This window comes from Eucalyptus grandis, chromosome 11 (assembly GCF_016545825.1).
Source record: "Eucalyptus grandis isolate ANBG69807.140 chromosome 11, ASM1654582v1, whole genome shotgun sequence".
Lineage (NCBI taxonomy): Eukaryota > Viridiplantae > Streptophyta > Magnoliopsida > Myrtales > Myrtaceae > Eucalyptus > Eucalyptus grandis.
This window is the reverse complement of record NC_052622.1, coordinates 6299012-6311646: the sequence shown is the minus strand read 5'-3', so window position 1 is coordinate 6311646 and position 12635 is coordinate 6299012. Positions and strand designations below refer to the sequence as shown.

At 37.9% G+C, this 12635-nt stretch overlaps 1 protein-coding gene and 2 pseudogenes across 1 annotated transcript; 1 reads left to right on the top strand and 2 right to left on the bottom strand.

Annotated features, from left to right (window-relative positions):
- LOC120289671 overlaps positions 1 to 5534 on the bottom strand; it is a 37745-nt pseudogene extending 32211 nt beyond the window's left edge.
- A 396-nt stretch (positions 5535 to 5930) lies between these two features.
- LOC104427074 lies at positions 5931 to 7626 on the top strand (annotated as a pseudogene).
- Positions 7627 to 8748: 1122 nt separating this feature from the next.
- Positions 8749 to 11580, bottom strand: LOC104424605 (GEM-like protein 2). Its single transcript, XM_039304888.1, has 4 exons — positions 11161 to 11580; positions 10952 to 11053; positions 9902 to 10176; positions 8749 to 9502 (listed from the first exon to the last, which is right to left on the bottom strand). The coding sequence occupies exons 1-4, from the start codon at positions 11444 to 11446 to the stop codon at positions 9293 to 9295; spliced, it is 873 nt and encodes a 290-aa protein (XP_039160822.1). The 5' UTR covers positions 11447 to 11580; the 3' UTR covers positions 8749 to 9292.
- Between the last annotated feature and the right edge of the window lie 1055 nt (positions 11581 to 12635).

The following is a 12635-nucleotide window of genomic DNA, read 5'->3' as shown; positions in this document are numbered from 1 at the left end:
ATTTCCATTGATGTTTATGAGCCTGCTGCCACAGACAAAACATACAGAAACAGACATTGTCTGAGCAAGCAATTCTTAGTCTTATTGCCCTAGATTAATCAGCATTCTGGTTTAAGAATACTTCATATACACCAAAAGTGCTGGTTTAGAAAAAACTATGCCGAATCAACAAATGCCAGAAAGTTCAACATTGCTCGCGGAGATCCTTTGGGGAGTATATTTTCCTCTAAACAGCGTGCATGTCCATTTAGGAAACATCTCACAAGATGCCTAACTAGCTAGCTAGAGTCTGCCCGTCTTGCGATATCCTTAGATGTACGATGGACATGCTTATTGTAGCAAAGCAACCCTTGGAAAGTTATTTTGATTTGTACAAGGTTATGGTATGTATGTTTATATCTTATAATGTGAGGGTTGAAGCAGAGAGTGCAATGTGATGAATTTAGTCAAGAACTTGAATGATTGGCTGCTTTGCAAATTACATGAGTTCTTCTACTTTATCTAATATCAAATTGTTATTTCTTGTTCTCTAGGTTTGTGAGTTGTGAACAGGTACGGCCATATTAATTATTTTATTTTTTATTTGAAGAATTTATTTTGATTAATAACTACAAGTTAAATTATTTTGAATTAATTGTTTTGGGTAAATTTAAGAAGACTAAACATCTCCATGATTTCCTTCCTTTCAAAAACTCTTTGAATTAATTTTTTGGGTAAATTTATGTCATTTTGGGTAAATTTATGTCATGCCATGCCCAATGTTCTATTCTAAGTAGAGCATTAGGATTGTAAAATCTGTTGTATTTTGATTAAAAGTAAACTAAATTATCATTAATTTTTTCTTTTTTTTGAAGTAACTTTTGTGGGGCTTCGCAAACATTACAATAAAAAATGCTTAAATGTTATGTAAGCAGTGTATCAATTGTCACATACCGCATCAATTGCCACACATAAGGACTCGGTTGATTGTTATCATACATGTTATCCGTGCATCGATTACCACATATCCGCATCCGCTTCAGACTCAGTAGTATTTTCGATGATGTAGTGGATTACTTGGGACTGATTAAAGCAAAAACTACTTAGAGAGTAATTTGCGGTTCGAGGCAGAAAATAGAGGATACATTCATTTCCTTAGTCCTCATCTCAATTCCTTACCTCCCTCCCAAATATTCTTGTGAGGTGAGCCGAACCTATAACTGCAACCATCCAACCAGAGTCTTTGGCACCTACAAGCATTCTTTTTACCATAAACCTAAACACCACTTAATTTATCTTAATAATTTTTTATCCAATTCGAATAGAATATTCAAATACTCACATGTTTCTTGCATCGAGTATTGTTCCCTTGGTGCTTGAAAACTTCTCATAATTTAAGAAAAAACCTAAAGCATCTACCTAATGCAAACATCAATATAAAAAACATCAAGCTAATCAAAATACTTATCCCATCTATTTTCCTCATGTAAAAAAATCATTCAGTAATGCCCAATTGCATCAAACGCAACTAGGGCTATCCCAATATAATTTATGCTAATTAATAATTAATTAAATAAATAATATCACATGGGAAAATCTTACCTCTTCGTGATAAAGCGTCACTTGACATAGCACGTAACCTCTCCACTTCCTTCTTCGGTGTTTAATGTTTTAGACATCTTATGGTCGTTCTATGTGAATAAATATAATAAATATTAGCATTAGAGGGAAACAAACAAAAGGCAAAGACAAATACCTCAATGGGTAAATCCCTAAAACTACTCGGATCTTATTCTTCTTAGCCTCTTCCCATGCCACACAAAATTCACTATTCTCATCTTTAAGCACATTCCTCCGAGATTTGCATAACTCCACAAATGTAACCTAGGACGAACCCACACGAGAGACGTCCACAGGTTATATTTTTTGAGTTATACAAATCGCGAACGAATGTGCTTAAAGGTGAGGAGTGAATTTTGTGTGACAGGGAAAGATGCTAAGAAGATTAAGATCCGAGTAATTTTAGGAGATTTACCCATTGAGGTATTTGCCTTGTCTTTGCCTTTTGTTTGTTTCATTCTAATGCTAATACTTATTATATCTCCACATAGAAAATGATCACAAGATGCCTAAAACATTTAACACCAAAGGAAGTTGAGAGGTTACGTGCTACGTCACGTGATGCTATGTCATGAAAAAGTAAGATTTTCCCATATGATATTATTTATTTAATTAATTATTAATTAGCATAAATTATATTGGGATAGCCTCGCGTTTGATGCAATTGGGCATTACCAAATTGATTTTTTACATGAAGAAAAATAGATGGGATAAATATTTTGATTAGCTTAATGTTTTTTATATTGATGTTTGTATTAGGTGAATGTTTTAGGTTTTTCTTGGATTATGAGAAATTTCCAAGCACGGAACAATACTCGATGCAAGAAATATGTGAGTATTTAAGTATTCTATTCAAATTGATAAAAAAAAAAAATTACTAAGATAAATTAAATAGTATTTAGGTTTATGGTAAAAAGAATGTTTGTAGCTGCCAAAAACTTTCGTTCGATGGTTGCAGTTATAAGTTCGGATCACCTCACAAGAATTAAGTTGATTTGGAGAAAGGAGGTAAGGAATTGAACTGATTTGGAGAAGGGAGATAAGGAATTGAGGTGAGAACTAAGGAAATGAATGTACCCGCTACTTCCGCTACTTTCTGTCTCGAACTACAAATTACTCGCTAACTAGTTTTTACTTGAATCAGCCCCAAGTAATCCACTACATCATCGAAAATACTACCGAGTCGGAAGCGGATACATGACAATCGATGCACAAATAACACGTATGATAACAATCAACCAAGTCCCCTATGTGTGGCAATTGATGCACCGCGTACATAACATTTTTATTCTAAGCATTTTTTTGTTGTAGTATTTGTGAAGCCCACACATAAGTTACTCCAAAAAAAAAAATTAATGATAATTTAGTTTACTTTTAATCAAAATAAATCAGATTTTACAATCCCAATATTCTAATTGCTCTACTTAGAACATTGGGCACGGCATAACTTAAATTTACCCAAAAAATTAATTCAAAATAATTTAGCTTATAGTTATTAATCAAAATAAATTCTTTAAATAAAAAATAAAATAATTAATAATTAGTAGGCAGAGAAATTTAATGGCCTTACTTGAAACAAGACGTCTACATCTTTGTTCACAACTCAAAAACCCTGGAGAACAAGAAATAAAATATTAGATGAATGCTAGACCACCTAAAGCAAGAGGGAAAAGTAGAAGAACTCATATAATTTGTATTGATGGTATGAACTGAACAGCGAATAACCAGAGCTATTACTCACTACATCAAAAAATTTCCGAAAGATGTAAATCCATTGGAAAATCAAAACTACGCATGTCGGATGAAATGGTTGTTGCTATGTGCTCCAATAACGAATCATTGGTTTAAGTTTAACTGAATAACTAAATAAAATAGATAGACTTTTCTCTTCGTCTCGGGTCGATGGATCGTCTCGATTGGAAGATCCCCTATATGGATAATACACATTCCAGTTGACCGAGCCTAATTCTAATTGTTTTGTTCCGAAGCAAAGATATCCATGGAACGGTTCGTACTATTCAGATATTCACAACCAAGAAGTACTTGCCTAAATTCATCACAAAACTCTCGCATTATAAGATATAAACATACATACCATAACCTTGTACAAATCAAAAACTATACAATTTTCTAAAAGTTGATCAAGGGAAAGTGTTCAAAGCACTAAATCAATTTTCGGAACAATCAAACGTATTCTAATGACTAATATAGGTCACTTACCACAACTGCAGAAAATTCTGCCACCACCTAATGCATTCCCATAACAATCATGCTCACTTATCATCAACAAAATCATTCTAAAACATAATAAAACATAGCATGTAGTGGTGGTAATGCAGCCATCACTAATACCAAAAAAACCCAACCCATGTTAGCTTCTAATGACCTGGGATGAAAGTCACAAGTAAAAACGATAACTTTGGGACCTTCCCCAAGAAGATATGCTCCATAACATCTCTAGACCTTGTTTTGAACAAGAAAAGAAAAACCTCTCTAATCCTTTTGAATAAACATATACTAAACAAACAAAAAGGACACAGCATAACAACATAACATCATCTGAAGACACTTAATCTTCCAAACAATCAACTCATGACTCAAAATCGTCTAAATCATCCCCCATCCATCACTTCTATTCAGTCAACAACTGCCACTGCAGCCCAAAAGCAATCCCACAGGCATAAAGTTCTACATCAACCGATTAAATAAAATTTAAAAAATCATCCCCACCTCCTTAAACACCAAACTGTAGGCAGAGAAACTCCCATAGCACAAAATTGTAAACCTCATCCTCAATAAGATCATCATAGTCTGCTAAATCATCCTTTAGAAGCAAATCCAGCGAGAAGGTTCCCTTCTCGCTGACATAAATACCATCAAGGATGTCCTTGTTCTTCACATGCATTTCTGTTTCAAGACACGCAGAAATTTAATCTCAGCAAGAGCTTTTCATCAGGTGCGAGGAAAATGACAAGTAGGACGTACCTGGTTTATGAAGGCGCAAGACTCGAAAACAAGCTCCATGACCAGTTCATCCTTCACCTTCTCGGAAGGGATCACAGATACTCCTTCAAGCATTTCCACCTTCCTCACCTGAGTAAAACGAGCAAAGAAAAAGATTATTTTCAGTTTCATCTAGACCCACAAAATAAGTAAAGTGAAGAAAACAATAGGGGTGGGCAAAATCATCAAATGATTTGATTTTGGGAAAACTTGTCTAGATTTTCTATTACTCGTGAATGAGATGCTTTACAATGAAAGAGGTCCTCACACATTATTGAGAGAGAAACTCTTTAGAGGGAGAAGCGATGGATTTTCTATTACTCGTGAATGAGATGTTTAGAATGAAGGGGAGGACCCATTTATATACAAATACAAGGCAAACCGTATCCGTAGATCTCCCTTAGATTTAACGGTGGAGATTGAATCTCCCAACCTACCAACTATTCTAGAATTATTCTAGAAACCCGAGAAACCTTAGATCTAATGGTGGATATTGAATCTCCCCAACTATCAACTATTCTAGAATTATTCTAGAAGACCTGAGAAACCCCTAGATCTAACGGTGGATATTGAATCTCCCCAACTACCAACTATTCTAGAATTATTCTAGAAGACCCGAGAAAAACCCTAAGTGACGGGGATAAGCCGAGGGTCGTTGAGTCCATAATCGTGTCACCATAATCGTGTCACGGCCGGCCCATGGAAACCTTTTGGACATGCTGTCGGGCCGTGACATCTACATCTTTGTTCACAACTCAAAAACCTTGGAAAACAAGAAAGAAAATATTAGATGAATGCTAGACCACCAGAAGCAAGAGAGCAAGAGGGAAAAGTAGAACTCATGTAATTTGCTTTATCATTCAAGTTCTTGACTAAATTCATCACAAAACCCTCACATTATAAGATATAAACATACATACCATAAATACCATAACCTTGTACAAATCAAAAAAACTTTCTAAGGGTAGCAATGCAAAGAAAAACTATACCATTTCTTATCATCAGAAGGCACGTCGTGACTTAAATTTACCCAAAAAAATTAATTCAAAATAATTTACATTCATCAAATAAAAAAAATAATTATTGGGGAGAGAATTTAGTTTATTTTTAATCAAAAAAAAAACATGAGTTTTATAAAAGGAAAGGAACTTAGAACATTTGGGCATGGACATGTTTAGTCTTCTTAAATTTACCAAAAAAATTTATTCAAAATAATGTAGCTTGTAGTTATTAATCAAAATAAAATTTTCAAATTAAAAATAAAATAATTAATAATTAGTAGGGAGAGAAACTGCAGTTACTCATTGGCAATATGGTTCGGAGGAAAGATGATTATGGAAAAAGGATATACTGGAGGTGAAGTACTTAATGTCATCATCGCTGTCTTAGCTAGTTCAATGTTAGTTGTACTTTGGACTTCATTCAACTTTAACTGCTCGTATACATTGATGAGTTAAAAGATACATGTTATTTTTGGAAGGAAAAGCTAATAATTGATTATTTTAAAAACCATGCAAGAGATTGAATATTTGCATCAAAGGAGATTAGACATAAATAAACTGTAAGCAGCTTTATTGTGTTTGTGCCAGAGCAGACCCATAATAAATGAATTGGTTTGGCTTACTTCTTAGGTCCTTAGGATAGGCTTCTCCATGCATGTCCGCATTTGCTGCTGGTCAAGCCGCAGCATTTAAGATGTTTGAGACCATCGACAGGAAGCCCGATAGATGAAATTCATGGAGACATAGAACTTAAGGATGTTTACTTCAGCTACCCAGCCAGACCAGATGAGCTGATATTCAACGGATTCTCTCTTTATGTACCAAGTGGGACAACTGCCGCTTTGGTTGGACAAAGTGGAAGCGGAAAATCCACCATGATCAGTCTTATAGAGAGGTTTTATGATCCACAAGCGGGTGAAGTGCTCATCGATGGCATAAATCTAAAGGAATTTCAGCTTAGATGGATACGCGGCAAGATCGGCCTCATGACCCAGGAACCCTTCTTGTTTGCGTCGAGCATTAAGGATAATATTGCGTATGGAAAAGGGAACGCGACCATCGAAGAGATAAGAGCAGCTGCTGAAGTTGCCGACGCTGCTAAATTCATTGATAAATTGCCCAAGGTCTAGAGACGTTTAGTTTAATTAATTTACCTCTAAGTTGAGAATTGTGAGTTTAAACTTTTTTGCATCTTTGCATCAAGGGACTGGAGACAATGGTCGGTGAGCACAGTACTCAGCTCTCAGGATGACAGAAGCAAAGAGTTGCCATTCCCAGAGCAATTCTGAAAGATCCTAGGATTTTGCTTTTAGACGAGGCCACCAGCGCACTAGATGCAGAATCAGAGAGAATAGTACAAGAGGCATTGGACAGGATACCGAGCCACTATTATTGTAGCACACCGTCTGAGCCCCGTCAGGAACGCTGATATGATCGCTGTCATTCATCAAGGAAAGATAGTAGAGAGAGGTACTAAAGCACGAATTTTTTTGTATGGCATGTCTCAAAAGAAAGCCAATCCTATCCAGTTGATCTGATATAAATAGCCAGTTTAAACGATGGGAACTTCACTTATATAACTGAGTGCATTGGTTGCTGAATGTGAAAGAGTGGTTCAAGATGCATTAGACAAAGTCATGGTCAATAGAACTACAGTTATAGGGGCGCATAGATTATCAACCATTAAAAATGCAGACGTGATTGTGGTGGTAAAAAATGGAGTGATCGTTGAGAAAGGAAAGCACGACTCCAGACGGTTTCTACGCATCCTTGGTTGCTCTTGACATGAGCGCAGCGTCATTGTAATTATGTTTTGTGCAACCGATTTTGGTTGTCCTACTTTCCCATGTAGTAGGTGACCATACTATTTTTTTTGTAAGTACTGTTCATATATTTCTCTTGTAAGTATATTCGTGACGGCATGGTTGTTCAGCAATGTCGAAATTGTCATTGGCATGTTCTTTTAGGTCCAGCGAATAAGAGGAGAGAATTTAAGTTTCCTGAAGTAATATACAGTGGGTGAAGTCTTCGTTTAATGGTTTGCTGGGGGAATCATTGGCCTTCAAGTCTGAAGCAACAAATGAAATGATATATCCAAGAAAGAACCAAATTAAAGTGAGGAGATTAATTCTTACCATCTTTTGTTGGTCAAAATAGCATCACAAAAAGTTTGGTAGAAAGAGGATTATATAATCTAGCTGATAAAATATGCAGATATGAAACAAAAAGCGTTATCAGTTGCAGAGACATTTCCATGCCTTCACGGTGATGCTTAGAGAGCACGTAAGGACAAGTCTACGTTGAACAGAGCTTAGATCATCTGGAACACGCCAAAAAAACATAGATATAGAAAGGTTCTTATGTGGAATGATAGCCATAAGCAAATGACGTCTTATTTATTTTTATTTTTATTTTTTTAAGGCTAAACTATTAGCAAACAACCATCCAGGGGATGAGCAATTGAGCATTGAGCTTTCTACTTCATTTTTCTATTCTCTTTTGGCATTCCGAGCCTTAAATTGACTAATCATAGGAAGATTTAAACTAAAATGTGAAAAATGAAAAATTTACAACTAAATTTGCAAACTCATGATAAATTTAAGACTTTTGGATAATTATTTCTCGAAAAGCTTTCAACATTTTGGTTGCTCGTTGCCACGTGAAAAGCACCAAACTGAGTACGCATTCCCTTCTCAGTTTGTCGGCAAAATGATTGGAAAGTGTCAGTTAGACCCTCATCTCCTGCATAGAGTATAGTTTCCTATGGGACTTTGTAACCAAGGGTCATGGCGGCAACCTTGCAATTAGCCTAGCAATTAAAGATGACTAGTGATAGGCCGCAGTCGTTGCCGAAGTAAATAGAAGTTCGCTGCAATAGAATGCTTCCCTTTCAAGAATTAGATCACGTCGGGTTAAGCATCTGTAGTAAAACGTGATTCAGATTATAATTGTATTTATCAGCTAGAGTGTTATCAGAAGCCAGCTTCCAAAACTGAAGAACGCAATTATTAAAGGGAAAAAAGAAGAAACAAGCTCCGATAGCTGCTTCATAGAATATAGTTACCTGCTGCAACTGTTTTAAAAGGAAATGTTACTCTCGAAGTTCCGTTTCTACAGGCCAAGAAAGATCGAATACAACAGCCAATGGACACATCATGTGACTATCTATAAACCAATGCAAAAATGACACAAACAAGAAGCTTCCAATGCCATGCATTGGTCACTCACCACATCTCAGCCCATTGAGCAAATATGGGTATCTGAAATGACTGGCCATAGTCATTCACGCGGTATCTTACAAGAGCAGTACTGAAGAAAGCCCTAGCGATCCTTTCTGGGACCACGAAAGATTGCATACAACAGCCAATTATTCAACATGTGACTATCTACAAATCAAAGCGAAAGTAACACTAAAACAAGAACCTTCCAATGCCATGCATTGGTCACTCACCACATATCTCAGCCCATTAGCAAATATGGGCATCTGAAATGACTGGCTGTATTCATTCGGGCTTATCTAACAGGAGCAATAATGAAGAAAGCCCTAGTGATCCTTTTTGGGACTATGAAAGCTTTATCTTATTTTATTTTACATTACAAAGTAAAACATTCGAAATCGAGTATCCATAGCAGTCAGACGCACATCCAAATTATTCAAGTACAGTCAATCTCTTCCTCAGTCGGGTGAGTTATTGTACCAGTATCCTTCCAGCCATGTTATTGTCATGATAGTGATGTAAAGCCTCATTTATGTTCTTGAGAGCCTTGTCATATGATATAAAACCCATGAACCAGAATTCATAACCATCTCTCGTGACAACCTGGATGTACCTTTCAGTAGGATTCAACCTGTTTGAAGAAGGACTAACAGTGCTCAACTGATTGAGCAGCAGAACCACCTACGAAATCAATCAGGATGAAAGCATGTTAAGAACCGATGGTTGGAGAGTGAAGCTCAGTGGAGCTTGACAAATTTTTCTTGGGTATGTTTCACTACATTCAGATACTTCATGCTTAAATAAGAATAAAATGACAAAAAGAATTATCCAAGTTTCGGTGAAGTAATACAGTCAATGAGTAAAATGAAGGTCCTTTCCAATGAAGGTTCTCCAAAAGAGGGGCAACGACAATGACGACTCAGGCCAGTCACAAGAGGGGAAACGAAAATCATAACTCAGGCTATGAATTTGTAATGCATTAAAAACTTATCATGATTCAGACAAAAGTTCAGTGCTTACCAATTTGAAATGGCAATCCTAGAGTAAATAATGCAATTACAGGAAGATTGGAAAGGTTACCTTATAATACATCCACTGTTGCTGTCCTGAGGGAGAGTATTGGCAAAGAGGGTTATCACTGCAGAAGGCCAGTCTCTTGTTTGACAAATACAGTGTCCCTATGACAGGCCCAGTGGAAGTGGATGCATAGCAAGCATATGCCTTCAGGAGCTTCTCTCCTGGCAGAATCTCAAATGTCTGCTGAAATACCTTATCCTGTCCCCCCTCTGCAAGCACTTTTGTCCCCCGAGCCAGTCGAGCCATTGCTGCGTCTGTGATGCTAGGGTTGGTTCTTACTGTTTCACACAAACATCGCACAATTACAAATTGGTTGAGGTCAGGCATAAGTAGAGTTCTTAACATCACAATTCCATTGATTGAAAACCGTGAGGAGACAAGAATCAAAGAAATTACGGGCTTTGTCTCTCACAAGTCACAAATGAATTAAAGAACAGACAACATGCCAAAACCAAGCTTATCCAGCTGCTGCAGTGCTTCCTATTACAGGACAGCTAATTTTTCTTCATTACAGGAAAAAGACGAAGAGCCGAGAGGTGATCATTTATCTAGTCCAACGTTCAGTCATGCAAAGAGCCCGATGGGTCTGGATGGCTTTTGAAAATTATGGAAAACAAAGTATGTCCTCCACAAAAGTGCCATGTTACACGTTCGGCAATTTGTTGTAAGTAGGAATCAACATAGATTAGCAAAACAATGAGCGCTGAAGATAGCACCGCACATAACAGTTCAATCTCCCCTAGATAAATAATCAAAGGACTCGATCCACTCAGCAGCTAATCGGTGGATTGAATACACAGATTATGAAGGATGTATGTTAGTTCCTAGGTGGTGACTGAAATCGAACTGATTCCCAAACGACGTCAATGAAAGACAAGGTGCCAAACTCTATGGATTGAATATTTACATCCATAGCATTCGCTGACATTGCAGAAACAGAGAAAAAAATACACGCAAGCAAGCGATCAGGTACGTCTCCACGAACAAATCCAAAATGTTCCTAACTGATTATACAGACATATATTGCGAGCAAAAATTGTAGAGACAACTTACGGTGATGCCAGACATTGTCCGCGAGCGTCTCTGCTTTTCGCGTAGCGTCTTCGAACCTCTTCCCACACCGGTTCAACGCGCCGCATATCCTGTCCATCGGACCTGCAAACACCAGCAAAGCGTCGGCCTCATCGCAACCATTTCTCAAAAGCCTTTAATCGCCAATTACTCAACTCCCAACGCGAAGCATGCGCCTCGATAGTACTCACTCCTGCCGGACGGCGCGGGGGCATTCAGCGGAGCGACGTGGACGTACGGGTTCTCGCCACCGCCGCCGCCGCCGCCGCCGCTCTGGTTGAGGTTGGCGTAGCCGTAGGCCGAGCCGCTCGGGGTGGCGCGCATGTAGCTGGAGTGGAAGCTGGCGGGACCGCCGCGGGCCTCGCCGGCGACCCAGGTGGCGGCGTGCTGGTTCGCGGGGTGCGCCCGGGGCTCCACCGGCGTCCCCACCACGCACGTGCCGCACCGGGTCGCCTCCGATTCGCCTCCGCCGCCCATCGCCTTCTTCGCCGTCGTCTTCTTCGTCTTCGCCTCCAATCGGGACTGCGATTCGAGAAACTTATGGCGCGAGAAATGAGAGCGGAGGAGATGGAATATAGAAAACAGCAAGAGATCTCCATAAGACCGCGAGAGAGAACGATAAATGAGAATCAGAATCAGAATCAGAATTAGAATGTGACGAGTTTTTTTGTTTTTTTTTGGTTGCCTGATTTTTGAATCAACGGTTGAATGCGTTTTGAGCGTTTGGGTCTAGAAGCGGCCTCCCTCGCAAAAGAAAGGAGAGACTTATGGAAGGAAGCAAATAGCGACAAGCGAGGCGACTTTTTTGCATCCGAGGACGCGACCTTTCTGTTATTTCGGATTTGGTCCCCTGGACTTTTTGTCATTTCGCCCTGTATCCCGAATTAAGGGACCTGTTATCTAAAAGTGTCGTTCGGAATCTTTGGAGACCCAAAAACAGAAATATTGTATTTCGGTAATCTGTAAATGATGGAAACGCACGGTTCGATTCCTTTCTCCTCACTTCTTAATCAGAAAAATGCAAATGAAGTTATATGACTATTAATCCAATACTCACGTGAAATCCATAATGATTATTGGGCTTCGAGTCAAGGTGCACACTTACTAGCTAAAACAAAAGTCAATCTTAAAAATGGTGAAATTAAATTCGCAAAAATTGTAAAATTTCACATCCGTTCTCAAAGTGGGATTTTGTTTGCTCTCGTGAATTTGTATTTCGCTCGATTTGATGTATAGAAGGAAGTGTTTGGGACAGTTAACACGTACTTGAAAACTAAACATGAAAATACTTGTTTACATTCGATATGAATTTAAAGTCGAGTAGGATACTCAAACCAAGTTTTAATAAAAATGGCATGTCTCTCTCTCTAACGTAAGATTTCCTCCTAATGTAATAGCATTAGACAATGAATCTTAAAAGGAAAATTATTACCATTTTCTAAGTGCACATTTACCACTAAAATAACTTTAGCAACCTAACAAATAAAATAAGAATTTAATTAATCTCATGTATTACTGTTATCTAGGAAGAGATCATCTTGTCATATCTCCCAGTATTTTTCCTTTTGTCTAATTCTATCTTTTATAAATATATTACAAGTCATTGCGTTTGTGCGCTATGCATAGGTTATGAAATTTTACTCCACTCACGTGCCTCCTCCCCAAC

Excerpts from the sequence above, each read along its gene's own strand:
- LOC104424605 (XM_039304888.1), bottom strand. The coding sequence starts at position 11,446 with ATGGGCGGCGGAGGCGAATCGGAGGCGACCCGGTGCGGCACGTGCGTG. Across the intron at positions 10,177-10,951 it reads GGACAATGTCTGGCATCACC|TAAGAACCAACCCTAGCATC; the intron begins GTAAGTTGTCTC and ends TGTGTGAAACAG. Across the intron at positions 9,503-9,901 it reads AACAGTGGATGTATTATAAG|GTGGTTCTGCTGCTCAATCA; the intron begins GTAACCTTTCCA and ends TTGATTTCGTAG.